At 40.6% G+C, this 22,435-nt stretch overlaps 1 protein-coding gene across 3 annotated transcripts in view; it reads right to left on the minus strand.

The window, feature by feature from the left end:
• Positions 1-21,593, minus strand: part of BRAF (B-Raf proto-oncogene, serine/threonine kinase) — an 83,543-nt gene extending 61,950 nt beyond the window's left edge. The window contains exons 1-2 of one of the 3 annotated variants that reach the window (XR_009728276.1): positions 21,204-21,591; positions 5,856-5,957 (exon numbers count right to left, since the gene is read on the minus strand). Coding sequence is in view for 2 of the 3 variants with exons in the window: in XM_061371971.1 (XP_061227955.1) it covers positions 5,856-5,957; positions 21,204-21,338 (237 nt within the window). In the remaining variant the exon portion in view is untranslated. Of the gene's footprint in view, positions 1-5,855; positions 5,958-21,203 lie in introns of all 3 variants that reach the window. The other 2 variants (XM_061371971.1, XM_061371969.1) reach the window with 2 other exon arrangements.
• Positions 21,594-22,435: the final 842 nt, after the last annotated feature.

Raw genomic sequence — 22,435 nt, forward strand, 5'->3', positions numbered from 1 at the left:
GAATTAAATACCCTCCTAAAATTCAACAGCCAAACTCTCAAACATGGCAACAGCAAGGCCACTGAATAAGATACATTTAATAATACAGGAAACAAAAAAGCTATGAGGAAAAAAAAAATCATTACAGTAGCTAGGGTCAAACACACCTCTACCACCACGAGTCTCATTTTAAATTGGTTCCAGAAGCAGAAAAGAGATGAACCCTTCAACACAGCACTAGAAAGCCGACTTGTTTTAAAATGTACTTTGAAACCACTATCATTCTACTTATGCATGTGTATACTGCTTAGGTTTGTGTGGAGTTTGAATAAAAAAATGAAATAAAAAAACCCAGGCAGCTTATTTCTTACTGTTAAATGAAGTAACCTACAAGTCAGGATGCAGCCTTACACCACATGAAGAACTATTTATACGCAAATGGGCTAATACTGTTCAGATAAGTTCTCGCAGATGAAATGTTAGTGGGTAATACTGTACACATGACTATGAGGCAAGAAGGACACACAATGCATTTTGGAAGCTTAAATAGGTAAGGCCTCCCTGAACAAAATCTTTACAAAGGCTAACAAATCTGATTAAGTCATTTAAGCAAGATCCCTCCATTCCAAGTTTGAGCTAACTGATTTTGGCCTATCTGGATCTGCACAACCCATTTTAGTTTGTTAACAGCATTTTTTGACAACGCTAAGTTGAAATGCACAGATCTTTATTTTCCTCTCCTAAACTCAAGTTATACTTTTCATCAGTACTTTGGTCGCAGAGACCAAAAAAATTATTTTTTATATCCATTTTAGAATAATATGTAACTGCATATTTTAACCATAACCCCAGGTTTTCCCCATATCACAATATTAGACTTCTCTGCAGTAAAGATTTCCAATATTTACAATGCTTAGACAAACCCTTAAGAAAAGGGTTTTTCCACAGTGAATCATAAACTGTGTATTTTGGGAAACAGCACTTCAAGGACAGATATAACGCACTAAGAAATTATGTGGGAAGACAAAAACCATTGATGTTTTCAGCTGCTGTGATACAGAGTGCTTCCAAAAAGAGTGGTAAAACATATTTAGGAGCTTCTGCAGCCTCTTTTCCAGAAGAAAAGAAAAATGCTATTAATGATATTTCTACATCTACTGAGTCAAGCAGCTATTTCAAACATTTGACAGTGATTTCCAGGGGTCTGTTAGATCTGAGATACACACTCACACGCGGGGGATGGAAGAAGTTAGGAACTAGGATTGCCTAAAGAATTTTAGCTACAAGCCATTTTTAGATTTTAATACAGCCATTGCTTACTAAATTCATTATTTCTTCCATCTGGAACAAACAGAAAACTTTTTCTTGTAATCAAATTACAGAACATTGATAAGATTCCCGTAGCTATTACTAATTATAACAATTAGAAGAAAACTGAGTTATTAATGACAAATGTTCTTTTCTTTTCTTTCTTCTGTTTATTTTGTTTCCTACCCCTAAACCTTATATACAGAACACTCAGAAATCTCTCTGCACCTTTGGTTTCCACTCCTAGCCCACTCAGGCTTGCAGGCCCTGCTCCCCATGCTCTACAGTCACCTTTATAAGGCCATCACTGAGGACTAATGGATATACCCCTGAATCCCAGTACCCCCTCTTGCACAAATAACGAAATATATGCTGAACTCAACACAGCACATGTCAATCAAGAGATCCATTCCTCTTCTACAGTCAATTGATGAAACCTGAAATGATGGCTGCAACAACAGCTGTCAATTTAAAGCTCTTTTGATGTAAAACACATTGAAACCCTCACCAGAACTAAAAGAAAAAAAAATATCTGCAAAATACCACAATTTTTGTCTTTGCACTCTCAGACAAGCACAGAAACAAAAGCTTCTGTTTTCTTAAGTAATGGTAACTAAGGCATAAATTCCTTTTTATCTTTAAATGAGGTGTATGTTTTATATTCAATGCACAAATAATTTTACTATATCCTTCTAATGTTCAATTTTCAGAATTAATTTTCCTGTTCAATTATTCGTCTTTCCCACACCTGCTTCTGCTCCCCCAACCCTTCCTTTCCATTTTTAAGTGAAAGTCAATTTTGTTGCCAGATTCAATTACATTGATACTGGATGGTCTACACAGGCAGCCCCAACACAGACCAGGAGACAGCATACTGGACACACCAAGTGCTGTGAACATGAGTGGTAGGAAAGATGCATAAGAAATGAAAGCTATAAAAGCTATGCAGAGTACAAAAGAACTGAACAAATTCTATTGTACTGAAAGATAGATGGATAGCTGTCAAGCTTTTCAGAGTGTAACAAAAAGCCAGAAAGCATTACAATGAAACTAGATGTTTACAACAGTGTAAGGCAACGTGGGTGAAAGCAAAAGTGTTCATATTCAAGTACTTAACTTAGGAATTAGTTTTGGTTAATTTCTACTTTTGCTAAGACAACATGCTTGCTGATAGCACCCAAGAGGTGATCAGTAGGCACAATCTACAGAAGTCCTTAAGTGTCCCTCACATTTTAAGGAAGATGCAAAGAGATCAGTGCAGTGGAATGATTTTAAAACCAGCATCAAAACAAGCCTGGGGGATGCAGGGATTGAGAGCACCCTTGGGGAAAAGCACTTGGGGTACTGGTGGATGAAAAGCTGGACTTGAGCCAGCAAGGTGCAGCCCAGGAAGCCAACTGTATCCTTGGCTGGATCAAAAGAAACACGACCAGCAGGTAAAGGGAGGTGATTTTCCCTCTTCGGCTCTCCCAAGACCTCACCTGGAGTACTGCGTCCAGCTCTGGAGTTCTCAGCACAGGAAAGATACGGACTCCTTGACTGGGTTCAGAGGAAGGTCACAAAAATGATCAGAGGGATGGAGCACCTTTTCTATATAAGGAAGGGCTGAGAAAGTTGGGCTTGTTCAGCCTGGAGAAGAGACAGCTCTGGGAAGATCTTATAGCAACCTTCCAGTACCCTAGAGGGGACTTTTGAGAAATATGGTACACACTTTATAGCAGCGCTGTTGCAACAGGACAAGAGATAATGGTTTTAAACTGAAAGAGGGTAGATTCAGACTAGATATAAGGAAGAAATGTTTTATTGTAAGGGTGGTGCAACACGAGAACAGGTTGCCCAGAGAGATGGCAGATGCCACAACCCTGGAAACTTTCAAGGTCAGGCTGTACAGTGCTTTGAGCAATTCATCCTAGTTGAAGATGCTTACTGCAGAAAGGACCATCAAAAAGCCCCTTCCAACCCAAACTATTCTATGATTCAAAGGAAACAAAGGGAAAGATGATGCACTCCAAGTAGTACACTAGCAAGGTTACTCATACAGATTCTGGGTAAATGCAGAGCAACATTACACTCACAGCCAGAATCGAGACTTCAGCAAAACAGTAAAACTAGAAAAGTCAGAAGAGAATGGACAGAGCATCAGTACATTACTTTCCTGTTCAAGCACTTTGGAGATAGTACACAGACCATAGCTTCAAGACCTACACATAGCCTACATGTGAAAAGCCTGGAGAGAAAAAGAGGTCATGCACAGAAATCAATGATGCCTAGGCATGAAACTTGAGAAACAGGCCCAACATTGCACAGTGGCTCTGTACATAAAGAGTTAGCTTTTTCTAACAGATGTCAGACAAGTCATCTATTGAACCACTTAAGCTACTCACATGTAATCTATATGCTCTTCTGTTATTTCTGTTCATATCAAAACTCCTATATTTTCTTAGTTCTGCATTTCCTAGAAGCAAATGTGTTCTTCCACACTTCATATCACACTACTTTCATAGCTTTTTAGATACAGCTTTGTCCTTCCATGTTGCTGCCAGGGTTGCTCTGCACCTTTTACTGACAGGTAGAATACTACAGAAAACCAAAACACTAGCTCTAGCAGTGACAGATGAGATTCAGGTAAACTGCTGCAAAGTAAATTCCGACAATAGAGAGCAACCCCTCTTCTCCACCAAGCCAAATGCAGCAAATAAAAGAAGTACAAAAAAGCACAAGACACACTAGGTAACTTCACTGGGTTGAAATGAAGCCATGGGTAAACAGTAATCTTGCTTCTTACTGTCTCATTTACTTTGTAAGACCATTTTTTTTTCCTTCACAATTGAGTTCTACCACATGAAATCTACACATAAACAATGTCAGGTTTGCAGCATCTATACCTATTCTCTTCAGTCAGGACATTTGAGAATAATCTAATCTAAGCTAATGACCAAATAGAAATTTCCTCTCTTCTCTCACCTCCTTTCCTAGGTTCTTGGCACACAGCTGCAAGCTCTTGCTCCTTCCTACCTTTCCCTACGCTTAACCACATCTTTGGGGCTCACCGGACTTCATCATGACCAAGTTCCAAGCTACAGACAGGACAGCAAACTAATCCACTGGCTTTTCATTTCAGTGATGGTGGGCTCTTTTCACAGGACTTCATTGTCTCAAGGGATAATCCAACTGAAAAAGCAGAATCCAAGTCACTTCCATCTTCCCAATGAGTTACTGCTCCCTAGTCAGCACCAGCACTACTTCTCACAAGACCTTCACGATCCACCAGAACTCATGCAGCAGAGGAACACCCTGCTCCACCTTGCAGGGGCTCCCTACCATGTTGATGAGGCAGTTTCATCTCAGTAGCATACAGAATCATTGAACTTGAAAATCTACTTTAAGCTTTATAATTTGAGGTCACTGACTATTTCAGACTTAATACACTCTTTACACGATTGTAATCACTTTCTGGTATGCATTTATGACTGTAAATGCCCGCTTCCCTATCAATGAACTATAGAATAATCAAAAAGTTTTCAGTGTGGTGCTCTCAGTTTTAGTTTAGACACAAGTGACAAGTGGCTGTAATGAGCTAATATTTCACTACCCAAAATCCAGACTTAGTACAGATTAACCTTGTTATTACTGAAGTTTGATACACAATCTAATGAAACCAACATACATGTGGCAATATTAGGAACACCTATGGAACAAACCGGTTTATATAAAACCAGAGGTGTGTTAATATATCATTGAGTGGTTTAAATAGTGATTATTACTCATTCAGTATTCCCATTTCACATTAGCAATAAGTAAAGCAACTAGAGGGCCTCATTTGACCTTAACTGTTAAGGACATTATGTCAACATTTGTACAATCAAGCTAGTGCCCTGCTCTGATATATTAAGATAAAAGCCAGAAGTACCTCAAATAATGAGATCTTTATTTTTAATTACCCAGTGCCTTTAGGCAGCAATCACAATTGAAAAGACTACAAAAGAAACCTGGTTGACCTCCAGTTATTTCAGTACTTGACAGAACCAAGAAAAGGGCAAGGTTTGAAGCAAGTGATACCATTCAGTTCCCAATAGATCAAACTTATGTATGCAGTCCTTTTTTAAGCACTTAATGATCTTATGTCAATGAAACTTCATTAATCTGGAATGATGAAAATATAGAGATTTAATTTGTAGTTAGTTTACAAATTAAACTCAGCTTAAAGATATTACTCCACCCTACAACTTAATTTATTCCTTTAATTTTTTTTATTCCACATGATTACTTTTCAAAGAGACAATTTCTATTACATATAATCTTCCTCCCTCCAACACCTAAAAAGGATACTTGACATTTCAACTGCACCAACATAGCTATCAGATTATGCCACCGATCTTCCCTTACTGATGTTTATCAGGAATCCCATACAGTTCCTCCTTATCTCCAGGCAAAGAGTTAAGTTTCTAATACACAAGGAGAATATTCCCTTCAACTACAGGTAGTCTCCATTTTAAGAGAAGATGCTTCATATAACATTAAGATAACACACCATTAATCTAACCACATTCATTTCAGTGTAAACTTACCTCTAAATATATCGATGGTGGGTTATGCTCTCCTCCAAATTTGTCTAGCAGTGCTTCTATATGTTCTTGTGTTAATTTAATCATCTGTTTGATATTCCACACCTAAGAGAAAAAAGTATTTTTAAAATCAAAAGAGCCTACAGAATTTACCCTTAAGCAAAAACCCTCCCATTTTCTTGACACTTAATAGCAGAAGTCCATAACAAAAGTACTTTAATTATCACTAAAAGAGTGCCCAAAGCTACCCTATTCACCCACTGTCAGTGATACGAGATAAACAGGGGAAAATAACATTTGGTTTTAAAATTCAGGAACCATCAAATAAACAACTTAAGAACAGTTTATTTTCATGTTTGTCTAAATCATATTATGTATTTTCTTTGCAAGACTTTGAAACCCAATTTCTACAGTACTACAAAGCTTGGTGAAGGAGTTATTCTCTCAAACCTTAAGTAATTTCTGTAAACAACATTCACAAAACCTAGACCTAGTGTTCTATTTGCATCAGAATATAATGTCTTGATCTTAAACAGCACCTTCTATACCCTGACTTTTATACTCTGTGTACCCTTCAGGTTTTCTTACAGACCTTGGACACAGTATGAAAAATACATTTACGTCTAGTGCACACAGAAAACCATTCTATGATTCTATGAATAACTGATTCACTTCCAGCCCAAGTTTTAGAACAGATACCAGACCTAAGATTTCATCAAGAAGCTACAGTCAAGCATAAATATTTTGCTTAGGAACAAGCAACCCAAACTACAAAGAGTCAGGAGAGTAGAGTGACATCAAATAAGGAGTGTGCTCTTCAGTACTCTGTATGTAAATTCCCTTGAGGCAACTACAGAGGTCAGCCTGATTCTCAACTGGCAATCAATTTATGTCACTGAAGTCTGGACTGCCAAACAGCAGCAAAGAAAAGGACTCCTGTATTTTGCTAGTTCTTCTCAAGATGGCAAGGGCTATTTGTATGCTTGGTGAAAAGAACAAGCTTGAATCAACACTATTTCCATTAACCTGTTCAGTGTAAAAGTTTAGGATGTTTAGTTATTGTGTAACTGGTAACATGCTGTTAATGTGGGTGTGTAATATACAGAAAATTCCCAGCAAAATAAAAAATCATCTCAGGATTAGCTTCAGAAAGAGGTTTCACTGGTGCTCAATGCAACTTCTATTAATTGGTCATTCTGGCAATTTTACCCACCAGAAGTCTTCCTGAACATATACTGGACTACAACCAGTATCAGCAATTTACATAAATGCCTGGCAATGGGTTAGGTGGGGAGGGAAGGTGCTACACTGACAAAGTAACCCAGAATCAGAGAAAGGTTGAGGCTAGAAGGGACCTCTGGAGGTCATCTGGTTCAACCCCCTCCACAAACAGGTGGTCCAGGACCGTGTCCAGATGTCTTCTGACTATCTCCAAGGATGGATCCTCCACAGCTTTTCTTGGCAACATGTACCAGCACTTAGTCACCCTCAAAGTAAAAGTGTTTCCTGATGTACAGAGGGAACATACTGTGCTTCATCCTGTGCTCACTGCCACTGATGCTGTCACTGGGCACCGCTGAAAAAAGCCTGGCTACACCTTTCCTTTCATCAACCCTTACCATCTGTATGGCCCTTCACTGGACTGCCTCCATTAGCTCTGTATCTCTCTTGTGTTGGGGAGCCCAGAACTGGACATAGCGCTCCAGGTGATGCCTCATCAGGACTGAGTAGAATGAATACCAGTCAGAGGAGTTTCCAAATACTTTTCCTGAATATTGTTAACATGTAATTTCCTTGCTTATATGTTATTTTCTTTCCTGTATCTATAACCACAACTTTGCTGCTCCTCTGACAGTAAAGATACAGGATAACAAATATAACTGAGCACCAGCAATATGCACAGAAGCATATTATTTAGTTGTTGGCAAGAGAATCAAACAGCCTCTAACAAGGGCAGAAATCTTCCTGCTAAGTTATTATTGTGCAAGAGCAAAACCTGAGTGACTAATGAAGAAAACAAACTTAGGAACAAAAAATTAACTTGCTGCCAGGCTATGGTAAAAATGCCTTCACCTGAGAAGCTGACATTGAAGTCGAATGGAAGACAACATTGCTCAGAGGAGCTGAAAATGGTGCCCTGAATTACCTGCTGTACATCTGTGCACTAAGCCAAGAGCCTTCCAGCAAGTGAATCTCACAGGCAAACTTAATATGGATTTCTACCATCTTCAAAAGGCTATTCACACAGTTAAAAGTATGCTGAAGGCAGAGGGAAATTTATCAAAGTCAACTACAGCAACGAATCATTACTTGCTGCTCACAGAAATGTAAAACCTATTTCGTGTCCCATATTCATCAAAAGTCTTCAGACAAGATGAAAGTTTCACAAATCCAGTATTGACTAGCATATTCTATTGCTAATCAAGCATGCACAAGAACACATATGCCATGGCAAATTACCAAACTTCACAATTTACCCTTAAGTAGCAACTTCTACTTATTTTTTCTTATAGAAAAATTACCTTCTGGCATGGCATATCAGAGAATATGCTTATACACAGGGGTTTTTGTGGTCCAAAGCAGCCCTTAACTAGCCAGCTCCTTGAGAATCAACCCCCTTCCAAATACTCTGCATTCTACTATGCATAGTTTCTGACTACTTGAGTTCAACTGAAGGAACTCCAGCCTTTTTCTAACTAGCATTTGGAACTGGTACTCTATGCAGGCAACCTCATGTGACTCAAAAATGTCTGCTTCTGCACATCACAGTACCCACAGCTTACGCCACACAAAACATACACCATGCCTGTTACACTTACACAGCCAGCAGAGCCAGCACCTTCTGCCCGTCTTTTGCCCTTGCAGACCTACTTGTTCAGGTAACCTGGCTAAGTTTGCACCATGTGCACCACCCCAGCCTTACACACTTTCAGCCAAACTATATCCCCATCATTTCTGTGGAAAAAACCTGAAGCACTAGGTTACTAAGAATTAAATCTCTTGAGTTCAGCAGCACTGAACAACATACAGGGGCTTCTTTGAACTGTCTGAATAAATCCTAAATGTACAAAAATGGCTTTGGATTTTCACATCTCACTCCCCATAAGCATGCACATTCCAGGGCAGCAGCAAAGAACCACCCAATAACAGAGACAGCAAAACCATGAAATAAAGAATCCTTTCATCAATCCATTGTACACCAAAGAGCTTGTTCCTAGACAACAGAATAAACCCAAGTTTTTCCAAGTAAAATGTGTATACACCAACACCATTCCTCCCTTGGGATCTCACTGTAATCCCTTTATCCACACTGGATTCACAGTTTCTCTAGACAGAAAACTGAAGAAGCCTACTGGTCATCAAGAAAGAATAGACCTATTTTTTGTTACTCTTATGAGTACTACACTACACTTACACTCTGCACCTGTAGGAACCCATAAAACCACAACTGCCAAGTAGCTTGCAGAAATACAAAAATCGATGCCAGCCTAAGAGACAGCTGCTAGAAATCTTAATATGAATTAAATCTGCAATGCACCTAGTACAGTCTACATCTAAGTCCCATCCCTTCCCACAGGAAGAAGCATGATTATTTGAGATACACTGTTTAATTCTAGTTCCACGAAAAAGTAATGAATCCTTTACAGCTTGGATAATCTCATCCTTTTTTCCAAAAATGCCTCAAATTTTTCTGTCCTATCTGGTAGCATTAAGCTAAGGTTATTCTCTATCACAGGAGATTAAATTTGATTCTCCTTTTAGTGCTGCTGACACAAGGAAGCTGACGCAAGCTAACATGGACACAGGCAGCCAGAAGACTGGAAATATTCCAGATATACTGGAATATATCAACTTGTATCTGCCTATTATGGATAACTGTGCATTAATTTTGCAAATAAGCACTCCCTTGCAAAGTAATAAAGACAACCTATTTCAAGCCAGAGGCAAGTCAGCCAAAGTAGAAACCTAAATCCATTCTATTCAGGGAAGACTATGGCTCCCCAAATGTGAGGCTATAAGCCACAGAGTCATTTTTTCATCCTTTGATGCTTGTCAAAATATGCAGTACCTGAGACAGCACAAAGCAAACTATCTTTTTTATACATTTTGCACCTGGCACAATCACCTGTGTGATTCACCTTTGGCAGAAGACACCTCAGAGTTCAAATCTATTCTGTAAATTAAAGAAGCCATGATTTGTCCAGGCACAGTATATCCTGCACTTAATTACAATACTTGTGATGATGGAGAATACTTTCACAGAACCAACAAAGTAATAATAACAATTAAAAAATAAAAAAAGAAAAAAGCAAGCATTTGCTTTGGAAACTTTTATAAGGAGGCCAAAATCACCAATACCCATCCAATACTATTTTAATCAGTCCCTTCAGGCTTGCTTCTTAGACAATTCTATTGTTTGGTCCACTGAGCTAGGATTCACTTTGTTAGAAAACGCTCTAGAAAGCTGTCATGTACGAGATCATTCTTAGCTGGACTGATGTCTTAACTAACTTAAAGCGAAGTGTTAGAGTGAAAAAGAGGGAAGAGGACATATGAATGCAGTAATACCTCAGCACCACACTTCAGCATTTACGTGTCAAGAAAAAGCCTGCATTTTCTAGTTTCTTTGCTGAAAAATCACTGTTACTTCTTCCTCACATTTTTTATATATTTTCTTGGATAGTTTTCCAACTCATCAACCTCTTGGCTCTTACAGAGTTTGCTTTCCATTTTCTGCAGACATCTGTTGGAACATGCACATACAGTGAGAAGTATAGTCCCTTCCTTCTTCCTACACTTGAGGCTCTAGCTCTTCTCCATCTCTCAACAGGAGCTTCTCTCAACTTGCACATCAACTGTGTTCATTTCTGTGTTTCTCCTACTCTTCATGCTTAGCATATTTTCAACAGTGTAGTTAAACTTTTTATTAAACAAGTATAAAAATTACTAATAGCTGAAAAGCTTTACTGAAATGAAAACCAGCCTGCAAAGGGTTTCACGTAAGAGTTTGCACAAGTGACACAAATGTCACTGCCTTTCCTAGTTTATCCTCTCTAACTTTTTATTAATGTTGGTGAATCTTTTTTATCACAGCTCCTTTAAAATGTCCAAGATAAAGACTTCGACTGTATTTTCAGTGTTGGCTAGCTAGACAGTTCAGAATAAGTCTGTTAAAATTTAGAATCGCAGAGTAGTAAGTTACAGGTAACAATATCTACAAAAGTTACTGTAGCTAAGAGAAAAACAATCTGGTATCTCATGAACTTATCTTTCTAGAGTGATTAAGAATGGTCTTGGTGAAGATGTGTAACGGTATATTCAAGAAGGAAAAACCTCAAGAAGTGGTACAATATTTTTTGTACCACCCTGTCCAATGACTAGGATTATAACTAGGTCTGCTAATACAGTAATGTGATCAGCAGCAGGCATATGCTGTAAACACATCAGTTAGTAAAATATTAAAAATGCTTCAACATAAGAACTACTTTCCATTTAACAGATTATATTTTTTAGGAAGGAGAGGCCAATTCTTAATGCCCTGTAACCAGCAGTGCAAGTTTTCAGCTGTATATGCAGTGATACTTGTTCCTGTTGAACAAAAACACACCACCAAAACCAAACACCCAACAACTCCCTCTCTGCTCCCAAAACCTAGACGCATCTGAGCAAGTTAATGCTCAGATTGTCATCTTTGAGGATTTAGCAGCAGAGACTTTATTGAAAAGAATTTAGTTGAAAACTAACTGCAATTGTAAGACAAGAACATGCAATTAAAACCTGCTGTCTTTACCAGGGGACTTTCACCACAGAAGATACTGGTATTACTAACACTTAGTTTTTTACTCAATATTCTTAAATCTCACTTATTTGCAAACCATCAATTGCAACTGAGGCTAATCTATGTCTTTTCCTTTGTTTAATTATAAACAGATTAAATTGCTCATCATTCAGCTCTACTCTTAAAGCAGAATAAACAGCCTTTCAGTTAGTCAAGACTTGCCTCTTCGGTTGTCTCTTCTTTAACAAAGAGGAGACTTGAAATGTTTATTTCTTATAAGTGTTTAAGAATATTTTTTTAAATACAATGACAAATTTTAAAGGATAAAGCTCAATAAAGGCATCCTTTGTAACATAACCAAGTAGTTTTTTATCAGAACAAAGTCATCAAGAACCTTAAGCAGTGGCTGCTTTGCAGCTTACACCGACCTAGAAGGTGGGTGTAATTATTGTATTGTCCTTGACTATTTACCCCTGCTCCCTTCCTTAGTCTTTCTTCAGAACTTAAACCTTTGAGATATGCTAAACAAGCATAAAATTGTTCTTTTTGTCAAAGATAGTTCTCCACCAGTCTAGTATGCTGGAACAGCTTGGCAAAGGACACAGCACTACCTGAGCTGGTGCAAAAAGTTATCTTCCCTCTCAATAAGTTAGATGAATTCAAGCTACCATAAAACAGTAGCCATCCTGTTTAAGTTTCAATTCTCTTTAATTCCCCCACTTTTTCCATCACCTGCCACCTTTGCTGCTTGCTGCTAAGTAAAATTTGCCTCCAAGCACGATAAAAAGGAAAGTTAGCACACATTTTCTACCACAATAGAACAGCACAGTGTGAAAAATAAGAAATATCTGTAACCTTCATTTAAATCATTAACCACCAATTGCATGGCTTGCTTTGATCTAACTAAATCTTCCATTCCATGTTCCTTGAGGTTTTTGTGTTCCACTACTACTAGTCCGTTTTATTCACTTTGGTATTAATTCAGTAGTCATGAGGATCATGCACAGAGCAAGTTCTGGTACAATTCATTCTGTTTACATTTACAAATTTCAGACATTCTCCCTAGACTGTCACAGGTTTAAAAGAAAAGTAAAATAAATAAAAGGAGGAAAATGAATAATTAAATAATAAATGAATAACTTATTTTAAAATAAATAAAAGGAGGGAAAAAAAAACCTATCTAGACTTCCTAACTCATTTGAGAATGCATTTTTCCTTTAGAGAGATAACTACCGCAAACTCTCAACAAATGTTAAACCCAGACAGCAGTGGAATTTAAAAGATGACTATCGTGCTAATACCAGACTATTTCTCTGCACACCTTAAGCTGAAGACAAATCATATTTGTGACGGAAAGAAAGCAGCCAAGCAGCTAATTACAATAATTGCCTAGAAGAAGCAAATGCTAGTCAAGCAGAGCTCTTACACAGCTTGGGTCACATTAATTAAAATGACAAAACAAATAAACTCAGTCTCAGCTGAACTACAGGACTTACTCTGCTCTCTCCAAGCCAGAGCACACAATTAATTAAGACTACCTAGAAAAAGATGATCAGCACCTATTTAAAAGTTCATGTTATCAAGCCATAAAATAACTTGTTACACGCTTTGCAATATTCCACCACTAAACTGTTACTACACTGTGCATGTGTTTCCCACCAACTGGTTAGAAAATGTAAGACAGCTGGAACTGTTAGTCAAGTATAAATATATGCAGTTTGTTTTGAAATATCTGTGATTCAATAAAGTAACTGAGGTATCCCGTCTTTATCACAAACAGGTCTCAAGTCCTGAAACAGAGCAAGTGTACTTGCACTTGATTTCATTTTTTATTTTGAAAATAAAAGTAATTTGCTCCCAATCACAGACCACAATCACAAATAGAAACTGCCACAGACATCACATTCTCCTATACTGTGTTCTACTCAGCAGACCATGCTGCCTTAGTAGCTCTCATATCAACACGAGAAATGAAACACTTCAAACAGCAGAACTGGCTCCCGCTACTCATTATAGAATTTAAAATGACAAAAAAATTCAAACCAAGATACAACAGCTATCACAGCAGCACGGTGAAAGAACCATCTAATTTAGAAAACTGAAAGAAAAAACAACATTAAAAAGGCTGAAGAAGGTATTGTCATTTGCCTCAGTCAAACCTTAGCTGATAAACTGAAGAACTATTTAGTTCATAAAAGCTGCTGCAAGACTTATAACCTGTAAGTACTCAACTCAGAGACTGGAAAAATTTACATCAATTTTCAGCACTGTGCATAACTTAAAAGTGTCACAAGACACTTCATTAACACTTACAAACTGCCTTCTAGAAAAATAATGAGAATGCTTAAAGAAATCCTCTCTGAAAGCTACTTCAGATGATGCTAAAGACTCACATTTAAATCTCCATTGCTTACAACTAATTAGAGAGAATGTTCAACCTATTAAGATTTAATGAACAAATTTACAAAACCAGTTCGAAGGTTGACGCACCAACATACAAACATGCAGCTCCAAAAACCTGGCTACTACCAACTTCTTAGTCATAATGCTGCATTTTGTTTCATGTTAATTTCACTGTTTTTCAAAAACCATTAGTGAATGACTTGTACTAAAGAGATTAAAAGCTAGACACTCAGACTTCAGGGACACCTCCCCTCAAATTAATACTTTTATCTGAGATAAAGAAAAAAAACCAAAACCAAACAATTAAAAGTTACGAAGTTTGCGCTCCAAGTGTCAGAAAATGTCAACTGAACACAATGTGAGTGCATCTGAAAAGTACTTACTGCTTATCAGTGCATTAAACAACAGCTTCATTAATGACAACACTGTTTAAGGGGCTTCTATGTAACTACATAACAGATGAAGATACTAGAGCTGGTATCCCCCTTCCTGCAGTTAAAAAAAAAAATCCTAGCACTCAGACACCACATTTTTAACCAGTAAGTACATTTTGCTCACTGACAACCTTACTTGCTTGCCTCCTAGAAGATTTCAAACAAAGATTTTAAAGAAAGTTGGTACCCTTCACACAGAATTTGAATTGCATCTTCATGCTAAATTTTGTGCAGGCATACTGGGAGAACCCACAATAATATTTCACTTGATCAGAACCTTAGTAAAACGAAAGCTTTCTTCAATGCCAAAACACACTCCTATGATCTCTTGAACTCAGTGTGTGGAGAATCCACTTGATACCAAGCACTGCACAATAAGCTCCATTTTGAAAGGAGCACAGGTTCTGTTTTCTGATCTCTAATGGTCATGCTAGCCAGGGAGTGTCATGGTGGGATGACAGCTGGCAGCACTGTTCCCTGAAAACTCTTGCCTGAATTGACATCATGTTTGGGCAAAGGGAACGGTTAAAAATCAGACCTTTGCCTGTTTCACCCTTTTTTGCTAGGGTGCATTCATAAACTGTCATCAGAAACAAAATAAAGGCACTGTTGCCACTCCTTCACATCACACAAATGCTAAAAAGGTGGAGTAACAAGCCAAACACAGCAAGGGGTTTCAACAGGAAAAAAAGACAAGCCACGTATTTCTGCACCAAGAAGCCTTGTTTAACTTTAGCACTGGCCACAGAAGAGGAAATCAGTTGCATAAATACGTATTTCATCATTTTCGGAAGATTCCATTGTACACCCAAAAAGCTCAAGAGCAACTGGGGGGGGGAAGAAAGCAAAGAAACACATGCATTGCATACTGACTTGTGAACCTTGCACTAGCTGTGAGAAAGCAGCTGTGCTCACACAGATGTGTGAACAGATGAAAATTATGAAAACCGTGTCAAACCTCAAAAACCTAAATACTGTACCTAGAACTCTCACGTGGTCAAAAGTGTTGGAAAGCATGCTTACTATAAAAGCAGCTCACAAAGGACCTTCACGTCCCTGGCACGCTGGCAAAACTATGGCATGTAATCATATTTCTCTGAAAGATACACTTAGAAGCAGTACAGAGAGATCAAGTGAAGTTGCAACCTAGCATGGGAAGCTCAAGACCATAAAGATCTAATGTGTCAGGATCTAAACCTGACAATTCCAGCTAAGGAAGCCTCAGCTGAACAAGACTTCTCATTCAAATATAAATAAAAAAAATAAAGGCCAATGCACTTTCATGAGTATCAACATGGTACTAAGCTGGTACAAGGGAGTATACTTCCCTGGCTGAATGGCCCGATGCAGGCAGAATAAACAGCAAAACCTTCCCCTCCAAGTGCTAGAGAACCATCTGATTTACTTCAGTGACACTGCAATGGTAAGGAGCAACATCAACCATTGGTTGGTGACAGAGCACTTATACTACATAGTACATTATACCACCCTTCAAAAGGGAGTGGTTCAAACTGAAAATAAAACTTGCACTTGGCCAGAAAGTGTCTTCAAAACACTCAGACCTGAAAGCAGCTTCTGTATAAGGCTGGACTGAAGGAAAATTAACATTTTCACAATCTTTAGAAACGTTTTGCTTCCCTTGGAAGTACAAATAAAACTGTATTTCCTTCTATTTGAAATTCCCTCCAAAATGTTTCATGCAGTCAAATTTTCTAGACATAACGATTAATAAAACTGAACTACAGATTTGTTACAAAATAACAAACAAAAATGGAGTATTGGTGCTTTAAGGAAATCTTATTTTTTTTCCTCAGTTTGTTTTAAAAAATAGCTACCATCAAAAGGTATCTCCACAGAAAAAATAAATCTCATTAGTTCTACAGTATTTATAACTGTGTGCAACAAAAGAACTGCCTTTCCCAGCTAAACAAGCATTGAGGATATTATTAGAACAGCTTTAAAAATAAGACAGGTCTTAAACAACTACAAAAAAATACAAATGGGAATAGCATTAGTGGCTTAAGTAACAACATAAATAAACAAAAACTTCAGTACCAAATGCATTGTACCCAACCAGTTTGTGGATATCCACAGAGACAAGAAACACGCCTTCTAAGATATCAACCATTTCTAGGAGAAGATATTACCCTATTAAGTAAGTTTTGTGCAATCCAGCAAACTACCACAGGACAGAGATGTTAATACTATTGCCTTTTGGGAAAAACACCATGAGCAGGAATCTCTTTAATATCTCCACCAAACTAAGGTATTTCAAGGTTATGTTCTAATGTTCGATCTACCTTGCAACAAACAACTCAAAAAGCCTAAGGGCAAAAAAGACAAAAGGTTATCAAGGCCATTGCTTTTCCTATACCTGGATCAACTTTCCCCCATTGCTCTTGATATATGTTTGCCTGTGCGGGTGACAGAATCTATTAATGAACATTTTATGAGTAAGTTAAGAAAGCCTATTTTCATGTTTCACTATACCTAGCCATGATGAAAAACATCTAATAGTAACATGAAATCATCTCCTCTGCTATCATTTAAGCTCGCTACTTCTGGCAGTAATTGCCACAAGCCTGGAGAACAAGTTATTTGCATGCTTTGTTGCATCACATTTGACAATTTCCATTTCTTTCTTGAACAACCGCAGCTTATTTTCAGACTTCCCTCAAAGCTCTGACTTCTAGACTTCAGACCAATGTCACTGTTCTTCCCTAGATTCTCCACAGCTAGACCATGTATTCCTTGAAGCTGTAACCCAAAGTAAGACACAGTATTCAGCTAAGGCCTTTCCTGTGCTCTGTGAAACAAAAGAATTACTTGACTTATCTTTTGAGATACACTCCTGCAGAACAGAGCTGGATATGAAGCATCTTGTAGCTAAAGTTTAACTTCTCCTCACAATTAAACAGGATGTCATTCACAGACTATAATGTTAGCTTAATCACTAAACACAAATGCAATGAAACATAATTGAGATTCAACATAAAATGTATTCCCAAAACTACAAAAGCAATGAAGCAAAAAAAGTTTGTATTGTTTCAACTTTCCAATTAAGTAGCGCATTTAATTGTGAGCTCTTCAGAGAAACAGAAACCTAAGTTATCTTAACACCCTGCATGACAGGTTCCCTAAATGTTATCACAACAAAAATAACCCCAGTTTTTCTTGGTGTACCTGTGTTACTTTACAAGGATTCACCACTCCGTTCATACTATAAGATTTGAAGCACCTTTTCATCCTATCTTCCTTTTATTTATCTTTCCATTCATTCTTAGCTTTATTCTTCTTAAATCTGTTTTACAAGATTAAGGTTTCTAAATATATAACTAATATTCGTGCAGGATAAATTACAGCATTGTTGCCAAGAAAAGGATCGACCATCCAACAACTCAAGCCCTTGCTTCGCAACCTTCAAAGTAATTTTCATCTTCCAAAGAGCAGTTCAGGGCACAAAGCTCTGAGTACAGAAAATCCCATTTGAATTATTTAATATTAGTGTAAATAATCTCTAGCTACAAGAACCCCTCAGCTGTCACACTCCTTACTACATCAACAACCCTGTAATACTCTGAAAACCTTCCATCCAAACAATCCCTTGTCCTGGGGATTCATCATGGGGAAGAAGCCAACCTACGTGCCTTCAGACAACAGCACTCATCCTGGGCCTCCCAACACAACTGAAGGGTGAGTAGAAGAGGAAAATCTCTGCTAAAGTCACTTGCCCCTAACACTTCAAATCCTTACGCCTCCAAGAAGTACCTACTTCCTAAATGCACTTTATGGGTGCATGGGCAAAAGCTCTTGAACTGTAATGTAGAAAAAAAAAAAAAGAGTATAACAATTGCTACAGCTTTTATGTAATGACTTTGTTATTAGAACATTTTTAGTATCAGCAGTTAAGCTACTGAAGCAACTTCTAAAGCACTAAGTTCGTATTTGACTAAAAACTGTCCATGAGTTGAATAATATGGCTTAAACTTGTTTTTCAAAACCCTGACCCTTGAATTCATCAGCAACACTGATGTAGTTGTAACCAACACAGAGCACTCAGTTAGGATCTTGATATGGAATGTCTGCTTTACCAGAAGGCTCCAACTTAAAAGTCTATGTAAGACTACTTCAAGGTCTGTCCTAAATTCTTGTTGTTCACCTCGCTTTTAAAATTAGAAACAAGAGTACAGAACTGAAGGTTTTCCTCCTGGAAAGCAGGAGTGCATTTCCTGAAAAATTACAGGGAAATAAAACTTCCCAGGTGTCTCTTCAAAATAAGTGACGTTATGCTCCTCGATGGGCTTCCACAACAAGGTTACTTTCTAAGCTTAGATTTACCTTGTCTTGAAGGAAACACTGGAACATGTACTTGCATTAGAGCCATGAGTCAGTTAGAAGCACTTTTCCTCACTTATGTTACTTTGAATTTGCATTACACTTCAGGTTTGCTTGTTTTAGTGTTAAGGACAGTTTCCATTTTAACTGTACAAGCAGTTTTTCAATCTTGAACTTTATTACAAGTACAGGTTTAAATTAATTAATAGGTGTACTTCTACAGTGAAAAAGATTCAATTACTGATGACTTGAGGAAGGGCTAGCTAACTAAAGAACAAAACCACATCAGAAAATTAAAATTCTAGTGCCAGCTCTTAGACCTGTGTGTTTCACTATTTCCAACATGTAAGAAGTTGGCTTTTAAACAATACAAGAATGCCCACGTACACTTCCTAACCTTGACTATACGCACCCATACTTGCAATGTACCCATCTCTTTGGTTGGCAGGTGTTCCAGATATCAGCTTGATGCTCTCTCTCCCAGAGATGTAAGATATGGGGAGAAGCAGCTACACAGTATGACTGAGCATTTGGAGTCAAGTCTAATGACTGACACAGGCTAAAAGACATTTCTGAAGTTCAAGTGATTTACATCCGTCTCACAAACACATCCCCCCAGCGTGAAAATGTATTCCTAAAAAGTCCTGCCTCCTGCCACTGCTTTCCCCTCTCTCTTGCACTGCTGCAGCTATGGCTTAGCTGTACTGGTATCACTGTTTCTAAGGCCACAATGTAACCCAGGTATTGAAATAACTCCACAGAGATCTGCCATTTTTTCTGACAGAAGTAACAGAGAAAGTCAGTTCCACGCACAACTGCACTAGCACAATCTGGGCAACAGAAGTCAGCAAGAAGCTTTTTACCCTCATTTTTCTACTGGAAGCAAGCATTTGTTATAACCCACTCTCCAGGTATTTAGGTTTCTCAACCAGTTGATAGTTTCTCCTTACTCAGGAAAGTTAAGGCTGGACTTGCATTACTCAAAGCATTTAATAACACTGCCGGTTAGTTTAAAACACAGGTATACTGCTGAGGTTGCCTGCCTTCAACAAGCCAGCAGCTCCTTAAGGCCAGGGGATCAATCTCACCTCTCACTAGCATCAACAGAGGCTGACTCCTTCCCTGTTTCTCCTTTCTTGCTCTCTACTCAGTATGAGCTCTACTATTTGTCACACTTCTCAACTCACTAATTCCACTATGCTATTAATAAATAAAATGGATAAAAAAAGACAATTTTTTTTTCCTGGTGAGCTGGGATTCAAACTGCACCCCCCTGTGACCTGATGATAGAAGCCTCATTTTTCCTGCTTCAGGCTCTCCCTATGGCACAGTAAGGAGACATTACCTGGTAGCTATGCACCTCACCGGGCCACAAGACCCTGTCTGCAGATGAGAAGTCCTGTACTGACGACAGAAACACGGTTGGGAAAGCTGAGATTAAGTAATCTTCAGCAACTAAGGTTTGAAAGAAGAAGGCAAAGCTTCTGGCATCTCTATTTACCTCCAGAATGGACTTGATGCATGACATTTGGCAATTCAATCTGACTCCAGTGCCTACAGACTTCAAATCTGCAAAAAACCTTGTGCTGTTACAGAGCATTTTCAGTTTCAGAGGCCTCAGCAACTTACACTTTAACCCTAGTAAAACAGGTAGTACCGCTCACTCTCCATGGGATTGGGAAGTTAAGTAATATGCCCCAAAACACAGGAAGTATGTAAGAGAGACACAGACCAGAGGCCTGACATCCTCAACGCCTGCACAGTGTCCTGTCCGTTAACATTTCCTCAGACTCCTCGTTAAGCAGTGGCAGGCCAGGCTAACATCCACAGACGGAACCGTCCCCGACCCTACTTTTAAAATACACTTCGAGTGTTTCAAAACCACGAGGGGAAACCGATTACAAAATCCCCACGCAAGACCTCTCCCGGCCACAGCCACCAGGTAGAAGCAAGCATGACAGCGGGAGTGCGCTCCGCTGAAACCAGACCGTGACCGACGCCCTCCCGGACTGAGCGCAGCGCGACACGGCGGGGAAACCCCGGCCCCGCGGGTCCAACCGCACCGCCCCCGGGACAGAGCGGGTGCCGGGGGGTGAGAGGCCGCGGCGAGGCGCGGAGGGAGCTTCCCCGCCCCTGCACCGCATCCCCGGCGGCGGCGAGAGTGGCGCCCCCGCCGCCGGAGGGGGGAAGAGGCCGGGTACTCCCCGAGAGCGGGGATCCCCGCCGTCGTCCCCACGCCGCGCCCTGCCCCGCAGCGCCCCAGGGAGCCCCCCGCCGCCGCCTCTGCCGCCTCCAGCGCCCGGTGCGGGCCCGCTGGCTGCCCCCGGGTGCGGGCCAGCCGCAGGGGGCGGGTGCGCGATGGGCGACGGGTGTCCGCCGCAGCCGCCGATGTGGGCTCACCTCCTCCGGGATGGCTGGATCGCCGCTGCCCGCCGCGTAGCAGGCGCCGAGCGCGGGCGGCGGCGGCTCTGGTTCCATGTCCCCGTTGAAGAGCGAGGCCCCCTCCGCGCTGCTGCCGCTGCTCAGCGCCGCCATCTTGGACCGAAGCGCTGTGGCGAGGGAGGGGGAGGGGGCAGCCGCGTCCCCGCCGCCGGGACGCCCCCAGCCGCGACCCGTAGTGGGAGGGGGGAGGGGGGCGAGCGCAGGTCCCGGCCAGCTCCCAGCGGCCCGTGCCACCGGCACGTCACGCCCGGCCCCGTGACGTCACCCAGAATCGCCGCCTCGCCCACTGCGCATGAGCTGCCTGACGTCACCGGGAAACACCTTGACGTCACGGCGCGACCACCCGTCGCCCTGGGAACTCTAACGTGGGTTCGGGCCACGCCTCCGAGCCGCGGCCACGCCCCCGCGTCTCAGCGCCCCCTTGCGGCACCGTAGCGCTGTCGACGGCGCTGCACCCCCCCCCCCTCCCGCTGGATCCTCCCTGGGCTCCGGGACCCGGGAGAGGCGGCTGGAAGGCGGGAGGAGCCCCTCTGAGGCCCGGCTGCAGAGCGGAGGGGGAGGCTGTGGTGGGGTGCCACAGTTGCACCTGCCAGCAGGTCCTGCCAGCAGCGGCCTCCGTGACCGGGCGGGGAGCTCCGCAACGGTGAGGGGAATAAAACCAGGACTCGTGTGCCGGCAGGATTGAAATGAGAAAGAAATAGGGTCGTACGTGCGGTGTGAGCTGAGCGTGTGCTGCAACAAGAGTGCGAGTAGAAGGGTGAATAGCCCACCGGGAAGGGCTGTTCCCGGGGCCGCCGGCCCCTGCACCTGTCTGACGTCGTTTGACAGGCTAGTGTTGCGGCTTTTAGGTAAACCTTTGTAAACACGTACCGTGTGACAGTAACAGCGATACTTCCAAACCCCACATCTCCATCTGAAAACGTCGTGCCTGCTGTAGTTATAAGTAAAATAATTGCTAGAATTGATAAAACATTTTTAACTTTGAGGCGTTAAGGCCTCCAGCTGCCACAAGCTGGTGCTTTATTTACATGGAGTGTCTGGAGTGAGGGAAGGGGCTGGTCTTGAGCTGAGAAGAAACTAGGACCCCTTACTTCTCCTCGGTAACACCTCTGTTTTACCCTCTGGCCAGCTTTGTCCAAACTGGAGGTCTGGGAGCAGATCTCAGTTTCTGAACATGAGTTTCCATCCTG

The sequence above is a fragment of the Neopsephotus bourkii genome, unplaced genomic scaffold (assembly GCF_033783945.1).
Source record: "Neopsephotus bourkii isolate Nb327-2 ecotype Australia unplaced genomic scaffold, CSIRO-AGI_Nbou_v1 NB_1589, whole genome shotgun sequence".
Lineage (NCBI taxonomy): Eukaryota > Metazoa > Chordata > Aves > Psittaciformes > Psittacidae > Neopsephotus > Neopsephotus bourkii.